Here is a 24,244-nt window from a genome sequence, read left to right on the forward strand (position 1 = left end):
GATTTTGTTGTAAGGGTTAATAAACATGTCAGTTCCAAAACATCTGAATTTTCTGGCTATTTTTTGATGGGTTGGGTCTTACCAGGTTAAGAGATGCTGAAGTCATGTGACCACAGTGTAGTTTGTTTATATTCTGTCACGGGCTGGATCTGTGACCCAGCATTTTATCTTCATTTTGGTATTTGTTGAGTTATATTATTATTATTATTAAACATGTATTTAGTTCTTGTTGTTGCTGTTATTAGTTTGGATTTTAGTCTTCTTGTATTTTGATATTACTTTATGTTAAGTTCATCTAGTTATTCCTAAAGCTCATAGTTGCTCAGTGTTTGTTTTGTTTACCTAGATCCTTTCGCGTCGTCACCCCTTATGTTCCAGTCCCCCTTGTTGGTTCATGTTGTCAAGTTAGTATTATGTCTCCGTCCTTCATGTTTCCTGTTTTATTTTGAAAGAGTCTGGTAATGTATTTAGTTTCACTTCCCGTCCCCTCATTAGGTTCATGTGCGTCAGCTGTTTCCCCTCATGTGTTTCCACTTCCCTAATCATCCACGTGGGTCTTTAGTCTCTCTGTTTCATTCAGTCTGTGTTGAATTGTCTGTTTCCTCCCACCACGTTACCTCAAGTTCCATGTATGTCATGGTTCTGCTCAGGTTGTGTTCATGTTTCATGTACTTGTTGTTCATAGTTTTTTCGCACATTCCTGGGTTGAATCATGTTCATGTGTATCACCATAGTTATCACAGTTCAGTCACGATTATCATAGTTTAATTTTCCCAGGATAGTTTTTAGGTTAGTTTACGCCCTGTTGCCTTTGCTTTATTTTGTATTCATGTTTTATCAGCCAAAATAAATGGCTCGCCTTTTGTTTAAGTTTAGTGTGTCTTCTCATCTGTGTCCGCACCCAGGTCCTCCACACACACCCCACACAGTCTGCCCCGCAAACCGTGACATACCCCTAATATTAATGTTTTAATGGTGTAGTGGTTAACGCATCAAGGGTTTGAGATTGGAAAGAGAAACAAGCTCAGCTTCATAAGCTGGCTTACTTCTTGTGCCAGTCCCAAAGCGGAATAAATGTGAAGATAGTATCAAGAAGGGTATAAACTCAAACTGCAGATCCATCCACTGTGGCAACAACTTAATAAATAAGGAAGCAACCAAAAGTACCTTATTTACATTTGATAAAGTTTCATCAAAAACAGTTTTTCTCCCACGGAACTTTTTATTTTGCCGTTAACACAAGAGCTCATTTGTTATTTATTAAAAAAAATAATCTAATTTATCATTTTATCAAGGTGATTCCAACTTCCAGGTTACTGTACAAAAATACGTCATCTCTGCGGCAGCCTATTTCTGCTGTTTAAAGCACCATTAGGAAATGTCAGTTAAGGGAAACGACAGAGGTCAATACATGTTTGGGAACAATGACTGCAAAGGAGCTGTGGAAGAGTCATGCTGGCACAATAGTGCTAATGCCCTCTTTTCACAGCGCAGCACTGATGAACAAACTGCTTGTGTATGAAAGAGTTTTCAGTGGGAAATCTTACACACACACTAATCACAAAAGTCAATGCCTGAAGAAAAAGTGATGTTAGAATTGAGTTAGTTACTGGGGGGTTTGTATTGGGTTGCTTTTTTGTTTTTTGGGGGGATTGGCCACAATCGTTATGTTTGTAGAAAAATGAAACTAAACAGTTTCTGATGGGGAGAAATGTCAGCTGTTAAACACTGGGTAGAAAATTCTGCTTCAAGCAGCCTGTAGCACACGAAGTAATGCAGGGATAAAGAAAATAATGGATTTCACTAAATACCAGTGCATTCTGAATGCAGTTGTCCTGCAGTCATTCAAGACACTGCATACTTCAAAATCCAACATACTGTTGAGCTATTCAAGAAAGGTAAGAGGAATTCCTAATTCAGTACAGAAGGACTGGCTTCAAAAGGTGCCTGTTTTATGCACCAAAATTACTGATCTGAAGTTTCTCAGATAAAATAACAGCAGTGCAAAGAGTATTCCATTTTAATGTCTGCTTGCTGCAGGGCTTGAGTTTTCTTTTCACTTCAGAAATCAACAAATTGAGCAAATTAGCTCAGGGGTTCCCAAACTGTTGCTTCCAGCTGTATCCAATAAGTAGTTTTATTGATACTCCGTAAACAGAGAATAATTAAACAGTTGCTTGAAGGTTCCAACATAATGTTCAGTTTCAAAATACAATAAAGCACCAGAAGACCACACATGTTGTAATGTGTGTACAAGGTGTGGTGCAAAAGCATAAATACTGACTATCACATGTCTTGCATAGAAAACATATTCAAATTGTGTTAGGATGGCACGGTACTTTAGATTGGTTTGGCTCACAGAAAGAAGGTGCTGGGGCCTTTCTGTGTGGCGTTTGCATGTTCTCCCTGTGTCTGGGTGGGTTCTCTATGGGTACTCTGGCCTTAGGTTAGGTTCACCTGTGATTCTGAATTGGCTAAAGGTGTGAATGCAAGAGCGAATGGTAGCTTTTCTCTCTGTGTGAACCCTGCCACAGTCTTTTGGCCTATCCAGAGTGTACCCTGTGCCCCTGTGGGATAAGCTCCACCTTCCCCATGACTCTGTATTGGATAAGCGTAAGAGATTGGATGGATGGATCGATGGATTTATGGGGTGGATGTCTGGAATGAATAAACCCCGCAGAACATTAGTTAATGGTATTTTAGTTTGAATACCTGTTAGTTGACAATAATAAATAAAACTGATTTTGTTGTTTATTTAGTAGAATCCAGCCTGTCTGCATGGAGGTTTGAGCCTTCAGAGCCTTCAGAAGTACATGAGGCTTACGAAGGTGTTGCCACTCAACCCAGGCTTGCATACGAAATCCCATTTTAAAAAAAACACACTGTCAAATATTCCTGTGTGGCAGTGTGGGCTGCTCTGGCTGTTCATCTGCTAACCCTGCTGCAACCTCGAGCCACCATATCACTGCCAACCTTGCTGGAAAGTGATAACCAGATGATGCCTGCCATGACAGCCGTGGTGTGTGACTGAGAAGGCAGGTGACTCAACAAGTTCTCGTGAGCAAAGGATGCTGCTTTAATCGTGAGATCTGAAATTTGCTATTTAAATTCTTGTAATTGTAATTCTGGTAGGGTAGAATTCGTGCAGTGGTTAGTTAACTGTTATGTTATGCAGGAATGTTCTGGTTTTCATCCTGCTGCCCTTTTTTGTTTACAGTTTGCACGTTCTTCCGCCCGCGTGGGCGCAGTATAAAGACATTCACTGGTTTTGCGGTGATTTTAAAATCGCTGTAGGTGTAAATCTGAGTGTGAATGGTTTTCTTTCTGTCTGATTTGGTCTGTGATGAACTGGTTACCCAGTAACCAGCTGGGATAGCCAACAGCCTCCTGTATCATTCTCTAAATCAGTGCTTTAGACTATCCTAGTTCAAACTGGGTTAAACAAAAGTCGTGTTTTTCTTTGCATTTCTTTGGGAAGTGAAAAGACAAACTGCAGTAAGTTTAAAAAAAAAAACAGCATAACCAATCCTTCTTTTTGTAACTGTAGTATGGCTGGTATTCCTACACAGAATATAAAGAACAGAGTCATCAGGTGCTGCCTGTCACGGTTGACAAGAGCACTGCTAAGGTACAGGGTACCAAGAGCATGTCTCCCAGCATGGCGGGGTCACATTAAGGTAAAGTTAAGAGGAAAGGGGAGAAGGCTCAGTGAGAAATGACACTCCCACCTTCAACTTTAATGCTCAATTTCAGTGTGCTCCACAGCATGTTTCTGTGTGTGTGTGCAATAGCATTCCCTACTTGGAGGGATTGCATGCACAGAAAAACACTACAGTTTTTTCAGTGATACTTCTGAACGTTGGTACTGATGTGGTCACTGATCAGGTACTTGCTTTACTATTTCCCAACCTTGTACTACTTGAGAAGTGGACAGGATGGTAACAAAAAGTGGTGCTGGTACACCTAGCGAGTAAAGCATAAGGTATTGGTTAATTGGCATATTGGCTATTTTGTGATCTATTAGTATTAGCCACAAAGACTAATAAATTTTTAAAAGTAAAGTAAAGATGAGAGAAACATCCTTCAGATAGCAAATGTGAGAAAAATCTTTTTATGTCTCATTTGTTAATATATTGGAATATCCATTCATCCTCTTCTCCTTGTCAGGGTCGTAAGTAGGCTGGAGCATATTCCAGCTATCTTAGGGCGAGAGGCAGGGTACGCCCTGGACAGGTTGCCAGTCTTTCGCAGGGCTAACAGACATAGACAGAAAACCATTCTGGTAACCAGAGTTACCAGTTAACCTAACCCCACTAACTACATGTGTTTTGGATTGTTAGAGGAAACAAACACGAGCAGACCTGAACTCAGGACCTTCTTGCTGTGAGGCAATAGTGCTAACCATCATGCCACTATATTGGAATATCATGTTTCTAAATGACCAATTATTGGTTCCCAATTCCTAAAGTAATAAATTATAATTAGCTCAATGAAGTGGAAACTTGAAAAAAATAAACTGTTATAAACTATATTCTATTTTCAACTGTATTCCTGTTTTTGATGCAGTTGTTTGTTATCTATTTCCATTCCCTGTGAGTGGAAATTCAGTTTTAGCCATTTAACCAAAGGCAAAAGAAAATCAAGAAATCCGAAATGTGTGGTTGAAACGTTGCAGCATTAGAGCAGAAAACAGAGAAAGAAATGATCCACATGTGCGAGTGTGTGTGTGTGAGGATTTCTACAAAGCAATGAAACAGGCTGCGCCTCAAAAGCAGTTTGATGACTGCAGTCTCCCCTGCCACCGAGAATGAAGAAGGCCATCAATGAAGCACAAGCCCATGTTTCTCATTAAATTTTAAGTGCAACTTATAAAATAAGAGTGCATTTGGTGCAGCCACAATGTCACGCTTAGTGTCAATGCAGGATGTCAAAAAACTGGTTTGTAATGAATTTAGTGGTAACATTTGTACAATTTAAAATGCAGTGTGTGTATTGATCAGCTACAAGTTAGAAGTTTATTTTATTGAACACTGATGTTTTAGGCCTGCATCTTATTGTAACCATTCCTATTGTTTTATGTTAGCGAGCTTGTATGTTATGAGCGTGTATACCTAATTTTTAATTGCATATGAAGATGATACATGTAACTAAAAATTGTACCTCCATCATGTACTGGTCCACAATATGCAGTTCAGCTACAGGTCCTTTGTAGGATTTGTACCTTTCCACATCTTCCATGGTGGGGACATACCTTAAACATAAAACAATAAATAAATAAGAAGAAAATGTTTGCTGTTCTTTTTACATACAGATGCTATTTACCTGTTAAAATAACCAATCAGATGGTTTCACAATGAACATTTCTTGCCAAACAACAGTTTTAAACATTTTTTGAGTATATCATTGTCCTGCTATTTCCCCCCTTTCTCCTCTGAGGCTTAGTTCTGAAAAGGTGATTTCATACTCTTTTGAGCTTTAATCAATCACTTGTCTGCTCTCTGTCTGTCCGGTCTAATCAAACCACACTCACATAGTCCTGACACTTCAGATTATCCGAGTCTTTTGAGTTTAATTTGTAATCAGTAATACCTAAATATATTCGTAAAACTCGATGCTTATTTAGTCATTAATATTCATCTGGTGGATAAATACGGAGCCCGTTTAGAGGGCTGTAATAGTCTGGGTCCTTCAATTTTATGTGAATTTGCCAATCAGTCTTTTCTTTCCTACGTGGTTGGAAAATAAGTTCCAGCTGATTTGGGAGACTTGCTTCAACATCCTGTAGAAATCTGCTGCTGCTGGAAAAACAACAGTGCCAACGTGATGTCTGATTTCTTTTTTGCCTCTGGGCTTATATGCCATATGTCATATGAGATGTCTATGTTCATTTCCCTTTTTTTTCATATTTGCCTGTATGTGTGTGTCATCTGGGACGGTTAGTCTTGTTAGGCTTTTATGCCTCTCAGTTTTAATCAATTTTACACATTTTTCTCACCTACATTCATATCACGTACATTCCTTTACAAAATTTGATGTTTGATTTGTTTGCTTTTTATGTGCCTTTTGTCTTTTAGTCATAATGTGTTCAGGGGCTGAAGATAAAAGATAAGCTATGTGGTTAAATCTGACAGGCAAGTGTAATTAATGAAGATTAAGTCAATTTATTTAGTAATTTGTCATTGTCCAAGGTCAATAAATGTTCAGAAATGGACTTTTCTGGCCACCGACAGCAATCAGCAATTATATATAAACTGAACAAAGGCAGATTTTTTTTCTAAGTTGATATGGTGCTGTCAACAAATACACCCTAATATCTTCCACACGTGGAGCTACAATATGTCCACCTGATGCATATATAGTTCCCAGTGCAAGCATTAGGTAAGAGTGGTGACAGTACATCACACAAATAACAGAGTTTATAGTTTTCTAATTAAAAATGAAAAAAAAAAATCATAGAACATGGAAAAAAAACAACTTAAAATCAAGAATGAAGAAAACCTTGGCAACAATCAAAAGCAGAAATTTTCATTCCAGAACTGATATCTTTTTCTGTGCCACGGTGAATATTTTATTGCCAAGGGGGAAAAGCGCCCATCCTCAAACAGTATGCTGTATGTGGAGCTATGAATTTATTTTCTACTGGTTAACAACACTGTGTCAGCTATACATATTTACAGTCTTTTGTTTTTATTTTGATAGAGATATTTGTTAGTATGGCCCGTGTGTGAAATTTAGAGCGACATTTGACTAAGAATAGTAGTACTGTATGAACCTGAGAATTATTTCAACTTATTAATCTTTAAAAAAGAGTAAAGAGTTGAATATGACGTGTCGCCATGTCAAAAAGGTAAAAACACATCAAGTGCAGCTATCTCTAATATCAGTCGTTGTTTAAGCATCAGAAAAAGACGCATACATTTAGACCTTTAGACTGACTTTAAAATTTTATGTTACATTTCCTTTTTTTGTCATATGTACTTCTCCCTTTTGATCTTTGTTCAGGTATGTCATCACATGTTTTCTTGCTTGGCCCCATGAAGCGATGCCATTAGACTGACTTCTAGTAGCCAAGGGAAAGGCGAGTGATTAAAAGCCAAGTAACGCTGATGGTCCTCGTGAGCTTCTATAAAGCAGCGAGACGTTGATGGGAAGAGCCATTTATTCACTTGCACTGAATTTGAACCTCTCTCTCGTCTTAAACTGGGCTTCCTACTTCTGTCATTCCTGTGAGTTGTGACCTCAAACCATAGACATTCGTCTTTTCACGAGTCAGCCTATGTGCCACCGGAGTAGCACCGGTCATCAATATTGCAGCACCTGTTGGGAGTGGTTCTTTCAAGATTGTATTCCTCAGGACGACGCCACCACGCATTAAAATATATATTATGTTTTCACAGAATATATAAAACCGTCCCCACAGTACATTAGATCAGTTTTGCCTTCCAGGAGGTCAGCACACAGAGTCACTAAGTAAACTGCAGGTAAGAATCAGGAAGCATTTTACCCACTTGCTGTGTTTTATTCCTGAGGGCATGTCAATAGTTTCCATCTCTGCAAATAACCCGAGATAAAACTTTTATTAGTGAGCTGCTCTAGTAAAAGGTTCTGGCATCTGCTCTTTAGTATTAAAACACAGTGAATACTGCTGTGTTTCTTCCTCACATGAATTGGCAGCGGTTTCCCCTGTTTCACATTGTCCTGGCAGTAACATGGACCCACATCCCCGTTGATGATTTGTTTAGCATCTAGTTTCCAAAGGCTTTACCTCTGCCAATGAAAACACACATCAACCGCCCACGGACTTGGGCACAAAAAGATGTTCACCTCTCAGCTTCAGTTGTGACACTATAAGGAGTGAATACAAATCAGCGTTTTTTTGGCACCAAGTCATACCTCCTCAGAGAGGTGATGTGCTCATCAGACAGGCCTCCATCTTTCTCATTAATGATGAACAGTTTGTCCTTCAGCTCTCCCGGTTGCACCGGAAAACTTTTGAGAAAAATGTCTAGGAGAACAATAGATTAGAAAAAGTCAACACACTCAATGGTACATGAAAGCTTTTCTCTTGACAGATAGTCCTCTTATCCTGCGATGAAATGACTCAAAAAGCACTCTGAAGACAAAGGGTCCTTTGCTTAATTACTTTCTTCCAAATGCCTAAGGGAAATGAACAAATTTGCATTCTATCAAGTCAAAGCTGATGTGATTTTTTTTTTTATAGGAAATGCCTCTGCATAATTCAGTAGCTGTGAGAAGACTTCATTATGAGCATCAGCGTTTAGACATGTATGTAATATGAACAGTGAATTCTATAAAATACACTCACTTAAGCCAGTCTGACACACGGGCTCTGATTTGGCAATTTTAATTTAATATGTTATGAGGCTAAGTAACAGAAATCCTCAACTCTGAATGCTGATCATGTTGTTTAAGACATGTTGACTGAATAGTTTGATCGTCTGTTCACACATTTGCTCTCAACGGTAGAAAAGATCGGGTGGACTGTCCCGGGCTCTGTGGGGCCGGGCGGTGCTGCTGCACTGGGCCCCGGTCTGGATGGGCCTGGGCCCCCTTTCCCTGGCGGGTCGCAGAGAATGGGGGTGCCTACTGGGGTCAGTTTGGTAAAGTAAATCCGTTGGGCATCTTTCTTTGCCTTTAGACAATAATTCTGATGGCAAAAGAGCCAAACGGGACAGGCAAAAAAAAAAAAAAAAAAGATTGATACCACTCTCATGTTTGGCTGCTGGTATATGAAACTGCAACAGCAGTTTATCTTTAGAATAATGACTTGTTCTAAAATGTGCACACACGTCTACCTCTAACATTCACTTAATAGTGGATTGTATTTTGTTCTTTTAATATGTCTATCCATCTATCTTCTTCCGCTTATCTGGGGCCGGTTCGTGGGGGCAGCAGCCTAAACAGAGAAGCCCAGACCTTCCTCTCCCCAGCCACCTCATCCAGCTTGTCCAGGGGAACACCAAGGCGTTCCCAGGCCAGCCGAGAGATATAATCTCTCCAGCATGTCCTGGGTCTGCCCCAGGGCCTCCTTCTGATGGGACATGCCCGGAACACCTCATCCAGGAGGCACCCAAGAGGCATCCTTGTCAGATGCGCGAACCCCCTCAACTGGCTCCTTTTGATGTGAAGGAGCAGCATATCTCTAAGGGAGACGCCAACCACCCTTTGGAGGAAGCTCATTTCCGCCACTTGTATCTGCGATCTTGTTGTTTCGGTCGCTACCCACAGCTCGTGACCATAGGTCCCTCACCTAGGGACGTAGATTGACCAGTAAATTGAGAGCTTTGCTTTTACACTCAGCTCTCTCTTCACCACAACACACCGGTACAGCGTCCGCATCACTGTGGCCGCTGCACCAATCCGTCTGTCGATCTCCCTCTCCCTTCTTCTGTCACTAATGAACACGACCCCGAGATACTTAAACTCTTCCAATCAGGGCAAGAACTCGTCCCTGACCCGGAGTGGGCACTCCACTCTTTTCTGGCTGAGGACCATTGCCTCAGATTTGGAGGCGCTGATTCTCATTCCCACAGCTTCACTCAGCTGTGAACCGTTTCAAGGCGAGCTGGAGGCCATCACCCAATGAAGCTAACAAAACCACATCATTCATGAAAAGCAGAAATGAGATTCTGAGACCATCCAAGTGAAAGTCTTCCACCACTTGGCTACACCTAGAAATTCTGTCCATAAAATTAGGAACAGAATCGGTGACAAAGGGCAGCCCTGGCGGAGCCCATGACCCACCAGGAACGAGTCCGACTTATTGCCGGCTATGCGGACCAAGCTCTTGCAACGGTTGTATAAGGATTTAATGGCCCGTAGCAATGGGCCAGACACCCCATACTCCCGGAGCACCCCCCACAGGACCCCCCGAGGGACATGGTCGAATGCCCTCTCCAAGTCCACAAAACAATGTTTAAAAAATAACAAATTAAAGCAATAATTGAAAAGTTGAAAAGCCTCCCTTGTTATGCTTGTAGAGAGCTAGGCTAGCTCTTCAACTGCCTCCAGCATGTAGCCAGTCGTAGGATAAGCTAGACCGCTGCTTGCAGGCATACGATGCAACTAGTGTCAATCTTATGTAACTCTAAACAACTGTCCATAAAAAGGGTGACTTTCAACATTTGCAGTCCGAAGTAGTAGTTGAACTGCTGAATCCAAACCATCAAACTGATTAAAAATGGGCTCATCGTGTTAAATGAGGAGCACTGAGGTACAAAGCTGTAATCATCACGTCTCTAAATCCTTGACATTAAAGACTTGAGACAGTAATTCCCTTACCAGGACCAACAGAGGACAAATCATAACATCAAACATCCAAAACAATTTTGAAGAACTACTAGTCTCCTCGTGAGTAAGGGTTAGGCTGTCTCATCTAGCCTGAAACACACACACACACACACACACACACACAAGTGCAAATTAAGCCCTTTGTTGGCTGGCACTCAGACAAACTGGGCAATGCCCTGGCAAATTAGAGTATGGAGATGGAGAGTGTTTCCCATCGGGTGCATGAAGCCACAGGTGTACTTTTAATTAGGAGTGCGACATTTTCAGTCATTAAATAGGCAGCATGCAGTGGGGCTCTCAAGGTAAATAACCATATGAGTCAGACACACAATCTAAACAGAACTGCACTTTGATCATACAAATCCGCAATGGATCTCATCTAATTATGGAACTGTATAGCTCTATCACATTAATTCAGTACAATTTTGAGGTACTTTGAGTATCTCCATTTAATGCTACTTTCTGCTTCTACGCCATTTCATATGGCACTTTTTACTCCTCTTCTGTTATCTGACCAGGTATCTGGTAGCTTTATTGTTTATAGTTAATATTATTTTTTAACAAATATTCACTTGAAGCAAAATGTGCGCATAACAAAGCAGTTTCACATTATTTTCACCATTCAGCCAACAATCCCTCAAGTCAATGGATTCAGTTCAGTTCAGCTTTATTTATATAGTACCAAATCACAACAATAGTCACCTCAAGGGGGTTTATAGTGTAAGGAAAATAACCTGCTATAATACAGTGGCAACTCCTTGTGAGCAAGAGATAGTGGGAAGGAAGAACTCCTTCTTAACAGGAAGGAGGTGGTCACTTGCCGCAAGACACACAGACACACTGTGGAAGAGAGCCATTTACTAACAACTAACAATTGAATGCAGAGTGGTACACAAACACATTGCAGCAAGAATAAGGGAGGACTCTGAGTCACCTGATCTAGACCTGAAAGCTTTAAGGCTAGAGAGGGTGTCTGTCTCCCAAAACCAAACTGGGAGCTGGTTCCACAGAGCAGAGGCCTGAAAGCTGAAGGCTCCTGATTCAGCCCAAATCAGTGCTTAGACTAGGAGCAACTGGGCAACACACTACAAAGAGTACTGATACATTTACCTAAGGAAAGCTGTGGGTCCATCTTTCACATCAAAAACAACACTTGACCTGGGAATAAACCATTCTGTATGATAACATTCAGAATCTTTTATAATTTATTTAAACATTGTGCTGGCATCCAGAGAGGAGTCACGGCTATTAGCGTTTAGAAATTCCTTGTATCAGCGTCCTTCATGTGCTCTAAAGATAGTTTTCAAAAGAATGCAAAAAAAATCAATATGAGCTGCAATCTTGCTGTGAAGGGTCTACTGAATTTCTGTAGAGTACTTAAATGCAGTGCACAAGTACACAGATCAATGCAGCATTGTTCTATGCACGCTTGATGCAGCTGATGTTCCGGCTTGCCCATAAGGATCATGCTGATTACCATATTAAACCCCTCAAAAACACAAAACAATAGTAACACAACTGCTCAAGCTGTCTAGTTCCATCTGCCTCAGTGCGTAACTGCACTGTTTTTAAAGACACTGTGGATACAGTAAGGGAGCCAATGTATGTCTGATGCTAATTATCACTTCTGGGTTTGTTAATTAATTATTGATCACATATCTGTGATGTTATTATATTGAGGTGGAGTCTCACTGTCTACTGAGGTGAGGTGTTCCTGGCTTTGTAAAAAGAAAGTGAGACTTTGCATGCACACTGGCTCCCAGTTTAATGGGATCAGATGAATAAATAGTGTGGCGAAAAATGAGATATGAGACGAATAAACAGCATGAATTTAGGCAGGTGATAAGCATGCAAACAAGAGCGGGAGGGGCATGTCGCTTATGTGTGCATGTGTGTCGGGGGCGGCAGGGACGGGTGCTATGGGATAGAGAGGGACAGAAGGAAAGAGGAGTCTGATTCCCAAATTATTCCGTTTTATGTATCTGGGTGGAGATCATGTGTTTTTAAACAGGCAGAAATCACCTCTGGACTAAGTCTGTTCTAAATTACAAAAACAAAACTCAGTGTTTAAAATTTGCCTCAAAGTCAGATACAAAATGCAGCAGTGCAGCAAAGGTAATTAACCATTACTTCTCAAGATGCTCTTTCTTCGGTATTAGCATTTTATGTTACTCATATATCACTGCAGTTCAGATGTTAGGCTTACACAATACAATAATTTAAATGCATTGATATAGATCCAAAGTGTCAAATTTGGCTCCACCGTGGCCCACTGCGACCATAAAATACTATTTACAGATGAGCCACAACATCCAGTGTTGTGAGATGAAGCCAAAGCCAAGTCATAAAACTGAAACCAAAGTTACAGCACAAAAAATGATGTTTTGCAGTTACATAAACACGTTTATTCTTACATTTCATTTACCAAATAAAAATTGGTGATTTTTTTTTAAGTCACCCTTTAGAATTTTATAAAGGTTAAAATTTTGCACAATCAGCAACAGCAACTACATTTTTCAGTAATGGGTAATCTAACTAATTACTTTTTCTATTATTACAATGCCGTTATCTTTACACATGACTATTTTTTAGCACACAATGGGTTGAAGCTGTCTTCCTCCTACTGGGAGCTGGGGGGGGGGGAGAACAATTGCATGAGTGCTGCTGATGAAGTGAAGTAGTCATGGTAAACCAACCAGAGGTAGACTTGGGCGAGTGTTCACATACAAACATATACAGACAGAGGCACAGTCATGGAGATCCCAGTTAATTCAAATTTAGCATTTTTTTAAGTGGAAGTCCAGACATTATTTTTCTCTCAAAGAGAGAAACGTCAAGAATCTCTATGTGAAATGGGATTTATGTCCTGGAACAAAATGCTTTTCCACATCAGCTGTAAGCAATTCGACTACTTTTGTTGCACCTCTCAATGTCAAAGCTGCAACAAAGCTGGTCACCAATAACGACGGTGTTGATGCTAGCAGGCGCAGACCAAACCCAGGTGAGGCTATCGTGAGCTCAGCAAATAACAGAAATGGAGCGACGCCATCTAACAGTCTAAGCTTGGTTTCTCTTCTCCGCAAACATCTGTAGCACAGACTGAGTTAAAAAGACTGATGCTGCCTTTGTCAACAGTCTAGTCAAATTTCTTTAAGTCTCTTATTGCCAAGATACCAGCCAAGGAGGGGTAGGCCCACCAAGCAGAAAGACTTTTTCCAAATACGTAGATACCCAGTACTTTAGTGTTTAGTGTTTGCTGTTAGTTCCTTCGACTAAAGGGCCCATTTATTTAATTATATATTCAGTTTTATAATAAACAATTGAATATGCACTTTAGTATTTTCAAGTATATTTACTAATTTATATTTTAGTATTTTACTTAAGATGGGATCAAAATTATTTTCCATATTTAAACTTTTTTTCAAGTTACTTTTCCTGGTAATTAGTTACTTTTATAATATTGTAACTCATTTGTAACAAGTTACTTTTTGGAAGAAGTAACAGGCAACTATAACTAATTACTTTTTCAAAGTAGCTTGACCAAAACTGATTAGCACTAATTAGCAGGTATCTGTGTCTATCTTACAGACAAGCTTGCTATAGTTAGCATTTCACTCTCCTCTCCATATGTGCTCACTTCTGGTGACAGTTTCAAATCAAGGCTTCACAAACCAATATGCAACATCATGAAGGCTACAGCAGTCTTTCATATAGATTCTACACTTATACATAGTTGTATTAATAACTATAATCCAGTAACAGAAAACTAAAACACACATGCACAACCACTTTTCTTTCCTGGGAATATACTTATCGCCTTTCACTTAAGTGACATTTTGAACTTTTTAATTTTTTGTATTAAAAATGACACTTTCAATAGTGGTATTAATAGGACCAAATAAATAGGAACTGAAAGGAAGATGCTTTTCCTTGTTCTTCAAATGTTTTTAAAGCTAGCAGCAAAAAGATGCATGGCCTTGAGTTGCCTTCGGGCTCTCATCTCTCAGCTCCTGCGCCTGACAGAATCAAAGTTTCCAGGTCAGGGAGGAGCCCTTGATACAGTATTCTGTATCAAGGCAGGAAATCACTGCCGTTGTCGCTCAGATCCCCTATCCATATTTTATGAATATGTGAACTCTAATTATGTTGCCAGTCTGCACATTCATGCTGATTCCATTTAGCAGCCCACCACCACATCTGTATCGGTTCACGGTAACTGTGCTACTCGGAGGACCTGTGAGAGGAAGCTTCTGAAATGTTCTCCCCTGGCATGGCTCTTGAAATATACAAGCCACATACACTCAGTTAATCAAAAGTGAAAGGCCATTAGATGAGAAATAGAATATGTTCCAGTCCACAATCACTCTGCAGAGTCCATGGACAGTCATGTCACTGCTGGATTGGTGACATACTGCCCCCTGCAGACACAAATACAAATCATATATGTGCTTTGCACAAAATGTGTCTCAACTATTGTTTGAAGAGAGAATACTGGCAGCATTTTTAACCCTGAAAGAAAGTTGTCAGGTCAGCTTTCTCTTAACTGGGCATAAAAATCGAATTTATTAAAAATTCAAAGGACCTCCTGACAATAATGCTGTTTCTGCAGAGAAGCTGCTCTCTCTGTGTAGTGCTTCCCTCTGGTGGTTGTGTAAACACATGTTCTCATTTCTAATTCACTGGAGAAATAAGCTCCTTTATTTGACTTAATCCGGAAGAATGGCTTTTCATTACAGCTTGGAAATTATACTTATTATTTTGCAGAGGAAATCGAATCTTCTTCTTAAAATGCTGAAAATTATATGTTTCTGTTGGCAATATTTATGAGCAGCTTCACGTCAAAAGTCATAGACATATTTATTGTACTCACTGAAGTTGTGTGCAATCTTCTGGTTCAGCATAATATGCTGGGTATTATTTGGCTCAACGACACCAAATGTCCGAAGATCTTTAACAGCAAATTGCTTGTGTAAGAGTGATGTGTCGATTTCAATCCTCCCCATGCGTTCCTGTATCCAGAACGATTTTGCAATCTGCCAACAAACAAATGAATTCAGTACTGCAACAATTTAATTTTATGAGGAAATCAATGTTAATATTACAAAAGAACAGCACTTGAAAGAAATAACTGACAGACAAAACAAAGAACAATTCGCAGCAATAATGAAGAAAAAAACAAGCTGAAACTGACCTTTCTGTTTTTGCCGAAACAATAAAACATGTCATTTAAATATGAAAGACTCACACTAATGGGAGCCTTTGTAAGTGCTATACTTGGCTCTGAAAATATGATAATTCAATGACTTGTAATGAATGGAGACAGTTTTACCTTGTCTGGGCCAATAAGATCCCAGTGGAAAACCTTGGTGCATGCTTTTTTTGAATTTAGGTTGAGGGGTAAAGGTGGAGGAGCTGGGATGCTTCGGGGGGGAGGCCCTGCCTCTTGGGCAGGAGACTCTGGGACTGCGGGAGGGGGCTGAAGGATAGCACGGAGACTGTATGGAGGGGAGGTGGGAGATGTCGAACTGGGAGAGGGCAGTGATGAGTCCTGAGGTGGGATTATTTGGGGAGAATTCCTCCTGCGAGGTTTAGGAATAGGCTTTGTGTGATCAGCTGGTGGATGGGTTTGCTGAGCTGATAAATTATCTCCATCACTCAGGGGTGGATCTACATTTTTATTATCAGCTGGAGGATAAGTGATGCTGCCAGCACCGAATTCACCACTGGACTCGAGATCTGTATCGTTGTCCTCTGTGTCTTCGGTTATGCTCACTTGTCGAAAGGACTTTTGTTCCATGAACATCTTGGACTTCCTTTTCCACTCTGAACACAGTTTGTCAATAGCTTTGACCCATGCATCCCGTTCCTGTTGCACAGTCCCCAGGGCAACTGTTTCATCTGGCACCTTGAACCTGCAATAAATAAGCAAAACCTAACTAGCATTTCTTATTTAGATGACAAAAGTGTGGTAATTAACAGTCCCAGACTCCATCCATTCGCTTCCGCTTATCCTTTTAATTAATTAACAAAGCGCTTTACAATTCCATTATTCATTCACTCTCACATACTGGTGGAGGCAGCTACAGTTGTAACCACAGCTGCTCTGGGGCAGACTGACAGAAGTGAGGCTGCCATATCGTGCCATCGGGATCGAACCGGCAACCTTCCGGTTACCGATGCGCTTCCCAACCCCCAGCGCCACAGTCGCCCCACAAACAAATACAGCTGGTGTGACAGAGTTCATTAGCTGCTTGCTTTTGTTATATTTCCACATCTTAATAAAACTCACTCACTGGTACTCATTTTTGTGGGTGATTAGACTGAAAGTGTCAGAGTCGTTACATTTCTGCACTCTGGTGTCACCGTCTGACAGGTGAATCACAGTGGAAACAGGCACCGAGAGTGTCATCTCCCCATCCCTCAACGGAACCAGCGTTAGTTGTCCTGGATGGAGCCGGGCCTCGTATCTGGAATAAAATGGAGGAGTCATGTTTAGTGTAAGCTTTAGATATATCATAATGTATGCAATTTACCGGTGTCTACTGTTTTGGAAGAAATAGAAATGTAAAAAATATAAAACAGCAGCTAGAAATATAAAATACCCAGCCTGGATGTATTCTAAGATAAGCTCATCTGCCTACTACTTCACTGCTAATACCTTCTAGTAATGGGTCAAGTATGAAGAAACATAGAGGAGGAGCCAGTTGTAGGCTCAAATCCAGGAAAGGTTCAGTTAGAGGAACTTTTCTAACTGAAGATAACAGATAAGAGGCTTTCGAGAAAAGAAGCAAGTTAATGTAACACCTGGCTCAAAGATTGTATCAATTTTCCATCAGCAATCAAAATGAAAGCATTTTTCAGGAATGTACTTAAAACTGCTCTCTGGTAATGAATATGTTCTCCTTATTCCTAGATTAATTGAATGCGCTGACTCTGGCACAAAAGGATTCGTTTTTCATTCCTCTGCTGTAGGGCAGAAGAAGGCAATTGCAAATATGATTTTGATTAAACTTTATTTACATATGCAGTGATCCAACGTTCTTGGGCAATGGGGAATGGAGGATTGTGGACTAGAATTGGTTGGATAAACATTTCGGGGTTCAGAAATACTGTAATCATTTTGTATGACTGTAAAACTGAAATAAAACTCAAGTAAACTTAAGAAACTCAAAACTATCCTAGAATTAGCTTGTAGCATGAGCTACAAGGATTCAAAGTTTATTAAAAGGGATCAATTATGCAGTACATTGATTTTATTCCATAAAATAAAGTGGTGGGGCGTGGCCTGTGGTGCCGCTGTAGGGGAGGTGGACGCACCTGAGCGGCATCTGCAATCACGCCTCGCCACACATATACAGTTATGTCCATAACTTTGACAATGACACATAGTGTACTTATACAAAGTCCCCCTCTTTTGAAGGCTCAAAGGTACTTGTCCAAACTCACATAATTATTATTATGAGGATTTTTTAAATACTTGAATGAAAATTCTTTGGAGTCAATTGGAGCCCATGAACATCGTTAAACGCTGGGTTTCCACTTGAGATGCTTCAGGCACCATCAACTGAGGCTTCTACACTAGTAGCCGTCAAATATTACTGACAAATAACTTCTCATGACTAACAAAACTGTCAAAACTGTCCTGTGGCTGTTTTGTGAGAGCAATGCTTCAATAATAAGCGGACATACATACTTCATCCATTTAAATGATGCCAAGCCTCCTCTGTGCAGCAACAACATCCCTTCTCGAATGCTCTGTGGTGCCTGAGATTGCTCTTGGGATTCTGCATTTTCTTCTCCATGATCATTGTATATGTTATTATAAATTATCTTATTGACAAGCTCCATCATCTGCTCGAAAGAGAGAATCACGAGAATGAAAAGAGTCACTGTGAAACCATCAATGAATGATATGAAATGGTATAAAAGTAAAAGCAAGGCTGTTTTGCATTTATTTTTATAGCTTAAGTGTTTGCAATCAAGAGTCTAAATTCAAAGAGTAATAATCACATCTCAGTAAATCTCAGCAGAAATTGCCTCGGTGAAACAATCTTATTGTCACCTTATGTTTATCCTCCAGCGACGTGGCCTCCAATTCATAATCATGATGTCCTTTAAAGGAAATAGAGTACCTGGAACCCTCTCCATCATCACAACTCTTGACAATAGAGAAGGGAAGTTGCCGCTTAACGATTCCTTTCTCTATGCTGCACACCATTTTGGTCCTGAAATCAATCTGGATGTTCACAATGTGAGTGATTAAATGAGCATGTCTGAAGTGTGCACTGTGTGGCATTAAAACATTTATTACTGCCTCGCTTTGGTGATTAATCTGCTTTCAGTAATGTACCATCGTGATGTAAAAAATCTAATTTGGTCATTACATTAGATTACACAAATCGACAAGTACAATTCCCATCAGCCCAGCCTGACTTTATCTTTAGTGCTAGTTAGCAATGCTAACATTTTTGTGTGTGAAAGAGAGAATCTGGAACTTGCAGAATCCTCGGCCTCTACATTTATATGGATTGCCTGTTAAATTTTTTACTACTGCACTCTGCCAGAGGAGCTTTGCATGTTTGAAAGAGTAAAATAATCCTTCTTCATCTTGTACCTGTACCTTCTTCAGCCCCTGTTCTCCTTAAGCCCCCCCTTAAAGATTCCTTCTCTGGTGCCTCGCAACAACAGGTGGGTGGAGTACAGCCAGAGCACGCAGCTGACCATGTTAAGGGTTGCTCTGTCACCTCAGAGAGCTAAGAGCAGCCTGAAGCCTGAGGTCATGGTCTACATTCCTGTTTCATTTGTTATGCAATTGGATGCCTACAGCGAGTTTTTTGCTTTTGTTTTGAACTCACCTGTAAAACCCGTTTCTGCCACCTGTAGCGGCCATGCTTGTAAACGCTAAAGTTGTACTGAGATTCTAGTTCCTGCAAAAACAACCAATAAACAACATTACATATATGAATACTTAGAGGGAAATCACCACTTAAGGACAATGTAGAACCACTAGATTACACTATACTGGATTACACAAGGACACTGCATTATTGTTTCTTCCTAAACCCTTGGACTACCTTCCACAAAATTGTGTTTGAACTGATCCAGCAGGCTTTGCAGCTTATTAGCAAAACAACGTTTATAAATAGCAGAAGAAGATGCAGTACTATATTTTTTAAAGTCAGGTTAACTCCAGCATCAGACTTTTAAAGCCATCTGCAAAGTTTCTGGTGGTATATCTACATATAAATTACATTCCTTTACCTGTGTCTGTCGCATGTTGGTTATTTGCAGGGACATGTCGACTATAACAGTTTAGTTAGTTAGTTAGATCAGTAGCTTAAGGGCTGGTGTTTATAATTTGATTCTTACATGGAATATTGTTCGTTCTGTTGTCCACTCATACGGTATTATCCAGGAAGAAGAGACATTAGAGGGTGAATTAGACATTAGACAGTCCATTTTGGGTTTGCTTTTAAACCATATCTGGCTGTCTTGAATGGATCGTTTACTTCTTGTAATATTTGTGAGAATTTAAGCTTTATCTGTGCTATTAAAAAAACCACTTATGAAATTATACACTTAATATAAACGGAGCAACAACCTGGAAAGTTTACTTTAAATTCCCAACTGACTGTCATTTTTCTTTAGCTTTAACTACGACACACTCCACTTAATCCCCCACTCATCTGGAACTGTTTAGTGTTGAGCACATGAAATAAAACTACACATCTACGTATAGTGAATATTTAAACACTTTCAGGGAAAACTGAAAACCTGCAGGTTTCACTCTCCATCTCGTCACATACTGGTGGTCTGGACACATGGGGAACCCCAGATCCTGTTTACGGTATCTTGTGTTGTGTTATGCTACTGCATTATGGTCAAAGCTTGTTTCACATGACTCATAATACAAAACAATGCAAATTCTATCCACAAGATCCCTTTTTTTTCTTCTTTCTTTTTAATTTTTTGAGTTTTCAACATTGAAACCACACCCATGTCACACTCAAACTGAAGTCACCATGAAAATCGTGTACCTGCTTAGGAAAAATGAGGGTTACCTTGTCATCTGTCATCTTCTGTTCTCTGTCCATCCTTGCCTGCTGCAGAGCGTCATCGATTGATAACTGTCCACTCTTCACCTTGTTCAGGATGTCTAGTTGCATCTCATTGCTCAACTGAAAACATAAAAATGTAAATAGATGAAGACTTTATCTTTGTCTGGTTGATTTTCTTTCCTTTTTCACCCTCATTTCAAAGGTCATCCCAATCTCAAAACAAGCATTCTGTGTGTGATTTATTTCTTCATATTTTAAAAAAGTGACAATATTGAAAAACCACAGAAAAATAAATTATTTAATATCACAGCAAAGAGCTGTCACGCTCTCACCATAAGCACTATCCACAGGTGCACTGCTTAAGTTTTCCTTTAGATTTTCATAAAGATGGCACTGATTTCTCAGCATCGCAGTATGAGCAATGCCAACATCTGTCTGTCTAACCACACTGATAAGCCATTGTGTTGTAACATTATCAGAAACCATTTAAAAGGTCTATTCCAGGAACATACTTTCACACTTCTGAGTAATGTCTGCTCCTATCTTTGGGAAATTTCTATCAAAAAGGAAGTCAAGTAAAATTGAGGAAGTAAAATGCTAAAGAGACACTGGTGTGCTAAAACAGAGAATTGTCTGCTCTTGCTGTGGACCTGCACATGTGACGTTAGTGAAAGCAAGGCAGCTATTCTGTAGAATCACTATTACAGTAAAGCTGTTGTTATTTAATGACTCATCTGCAGAAAGAGCTTGGCACTTCCTTAATTCATAAGCTGATTCTTACCTGTGGCATGCCCCCAGTGTACTTCTCCATCCTGGGTGGGTTGTCTTTTCTCTTTGATCCTAAAGTTGGCATCCTAGCTGGTTTAGATTATCTACAAAATGCTACACAGTTTCTCACTTCAGCAAGACGTTTCTCCTTTACTGCAAATATAGATTCACAGTATTGTGTCTTGTTTTGTTTGTCATGCAGCCTAAACAGAGGTATACTTGACGACTGCGGGAAAAAAAGAAATGTGCTATGATTTGTAGGATTCCTTCTACCACCGCCCACTTTCAACACAGGCTAAATTTGTTCCTGCTTAGGTTGTTTAGCCACACCTACAGCAGCCAGCGCAAAGACTTTATCTCCAAATAGCATACATTTCCAGGCAGGTTACATGTCTTAACTGGCAGGACATGGTTTTACCTCTTCTGTTGTTTTTTCTATTCATTGGAGAGTGCGAGGGAACCCATAATTTTGAGTGTTCATATGAAATGCAATAAAAGTACTAAAAATGTATCTCCTTTTTTCAAAGAAAGAATTACTTTGTTTGAATTATTATAGCATAGGTTTGAAAATATGTATTCATTAATTTAAAAGTTAAAATATTATGAGATGTACAGGATTTAAAACTTTACAGTTCCAAATCACACAGTGCAAAGACTGTAAACATCTGGTTGGGATTCATAGTGTGAGGTGTTTTTCCTGCATAGGTTTGTACACATGTCTTTATGTACACATGTCTTTATGTACACATGTCTTTATGTACACATGTTCATTGAGTACATGATTATTGTGTTTTTTGCACTGCATACATTATACTGTAGTTTTAAAAGCTAACTTTGAGTACTGTTTATTTGCTGTGTACATCAATTTTATGTCATTTTGTACCATTTTCTTTTTGTAGTTCCTTTTCATAGAGATTGCATCTGAGAAGTTCCTTTTTTTATTGTTTTAATCTTCATAAATCTATTGCTATGCTTTTTTGGTGTCGTTTTTTTCATCCATTGTTCATCCAGTTTCCTCCTTTTATCCAGTTCAGGGTCACAGGGAGGGGACTGGAGTCGGTCTCAGCTATCACAGGGTGAAAGGCAGGTGCACTTGTCATGGCCCTGGCCATAATGTGTCTTGGTGGCTGTTTCTTGTTCTGTGTCTTTAAGTCTCTGCAGGTCCCTGATTGGATTAGCTGATGGCTGCTAATTGGTCCCCTATTCATGTGGTTGCTTTCAAAATCCCTCAACAGCAGTTGTCCCAGGGCAGCAACTGACAGCAGCAGACCTGACCCTGGCCTCAAAACTCTGTGATATTTGTGATTCTCATGACCTATCGAGCTTGTATATAGTGTGTAAATCAGCCTTCTCTTGTAAATAGTCACTGAAGCCGAAGGGGTGAGCTGCCTTGTTGTTTTCTGTATTGTTTCCTCCTGTTTATTCAGTTAGGGAGTTAGGTGTGGCATTTGTCTTTTGTTTGTTCTTTTCATCACGTAGGGTTTAGGTAGCACCTCCTTTACTGATTAAGCTGGTTTTGTTTGTTATGTTGGCCTTTGTTCACCCCGGAGTCACGCTTCAGTTTAAACAATAAACCACTGTTCACTAAGAAATCGTTTCTCCTCTGTGTATGGTTTTGGGGACCAGGGCGGGGTCAATCTTTTCAACTCTTATGTTACGTTCCTGTACCCCTAGACTGGGGCGTAACAGCACCCTGGAGAGGTCACCAATCTGTCACAGGATAAACATACAGAGTTAGACAGCTATCTCACATTCATACCCTGAGACCATAAGCCTAACTTCATGCATGCACCTTTTTTTCTGACCATGAAATGATCAGAAATAATGTAATAAAGTTATTGTATTGTATGTATTGTGTACAAATTACTTATCTGAGAGCTAGTGTACAATAGAGTTATTTTACTGCATATTTACTTTTTTAATTGATAGCTGAAAGTATACTCACACTAAAAAAAAACTGTAAGTAATGAAGTTCATCTCATCGACTTTATCTACAACAAAGTTTTATGAAGAAAATCCATTATAGTCAGTTTAGGAGAGGAAAAAAGCTTCAAACAGATAAATGGATAAATGGCAAAATAGATAAGACAGTATCTAGACCTTCATCACTTCACCAGTGAAACAGGCTATTTAGAATACAGAACATGATTAGTTTGCGCAAGTACAGGGATTTTTTCTAGGCACACAAATCCCCGTGCATTTAAATAGGAAAAAAGGGGGCAACGCCTTCATGTTATAGTATCTTAAAGTATAATTCATGAGAAGTACTTTTTTGCTATGGATAGATATTCTGTGATTAGTAAATCTGAAATCTGTGAAACGAGTTAGCTAAATGGGGTAAAAAAAAAAAAAAGAAGAAGAAGAAAAAAAAAGTACCTTTCAAAAAATTCCAGATTTAGTTTTGTTAATGTTAATCTGTTCATATTCCTCAGAAATTTACAGGACAGTGGTGACATTTTTAAAATGGGAACAAAGCAGGACACTGAAAGGGGATCTGTACTGGAATTTCCAAAAACCGCAGTGCTGTGACGTGGTGACGTCGCAATGATTTTTGGCTGCTTACGGTACCTGTACCGTAATTGCAAGAGTATAGCGCAACAGAATGTAACACCTGCTGCTGTTTCATTCGATTTGGCGAAGAAGCAGCTCGCGTTGGTCATAGATATTTTAAAAACGTTACATATAAATATTTTACATCTATATATAAGAGAAAAGCAGCCTTTTAAGACAAACAATGTTCAACAGCAGCTGCATTGGGGAAAGCCCGCTCACGAAACTCTTATAGGGAAATCCCTGGTGGTGGTGTGGTGGGTTTAAGAAACTATCACAGAGTAGGTGTGGTCAAAAACGAACAAAACAACAAAAGTCATTGTACTTTCCACTTTTGTTAGATAAATATAAAGTGCTTAAAGTCCATTAATAATAATTATTATTTCCTTACAATAATAATCTCATCATTTCAAAATACTGCATGACTACTATGAGTAAAACAGTACCATACATGTGGCTTATATGTATATATAACATAACACATGCATCATATGTATAACATATAAAGAGTGTTTGAGCTTCAACGTGCCGATTATTAATATTCAGAATGTGATAGA

General features: G+C 39.6%; 1 protein-coding gene across 1 annotated transcript in view; it reads right to left on the reverse strand.

The window, feature by feature from the left end:
* LOC309697282 (uncharacterized protein) overlaps positions 1 to 22,662 on the reverse strand; it is a 52,462-nt gene extending 29,800 nt beyond the window's left edge. Inside the window, exons 1-10 of the mRNA XM_082519078.1 lie at positions 21,151 to 22,662; positions 20,373 to 20,489; positions 19,167 to 19,238; positions 18,374 to 18,547; positions 18,005 to 18,162; positions 16,605 to 16,778; positions 15,641 to 16,223; positions 15,182 to 15,344; positions 7,894 to 8,005; positions 5,161 to 5,251 (exon numbers count right to left, since the gene is read on the reverse strand). Of these exons, the coding sequence (XP_082375204.1) occupies positions 5,161 to 5,251; positions 7,894 to 8,005; positions 15,182 to 15,344; positions 15,641 to 16,223; positions 16,605 to 16,778; positions 18,005 to 18,162; positions 18,374 to 18,547; positions 19,167 to 19,238; positions 20,373 to 20,489; positions 21,151 to 21,222 (1,716 nt within the window). The 5' untranslated portion in view covers positions 21,223 to 22,662. The remainder of the gene's footprint in view (positions 1 to 5,160; positions 5,252 to 7,893; positions 8,006 to 15,181; positions 15,345 to 15,640; positions 16,224 to 16,604; positions 16,779 to 18,004; positions 18,163 to 18,373; positions 18,548 to 19,166; positions 19,239 to 20,372; positions 20,490 to 21,150) is intronic.
* Between the last annotated feature and the right edge of the window lie 1,582 nt (positions 22,663 to 24,244).

The sequence above is a fragment of the Aulonocara stuartgranti genome (genome assembly GCF_965226115.1).
Source record: "Aulonocara stuartgranti genome assembly, chromosome: 20".
Classification (NCBI taxonomy): domain Eukaryota; kingdom Metazoa; phylum Chordata; class Actinopteri; order Cichliformes; family Cichlidae; genus Aulonocara; species Aulonocara stuartgranti.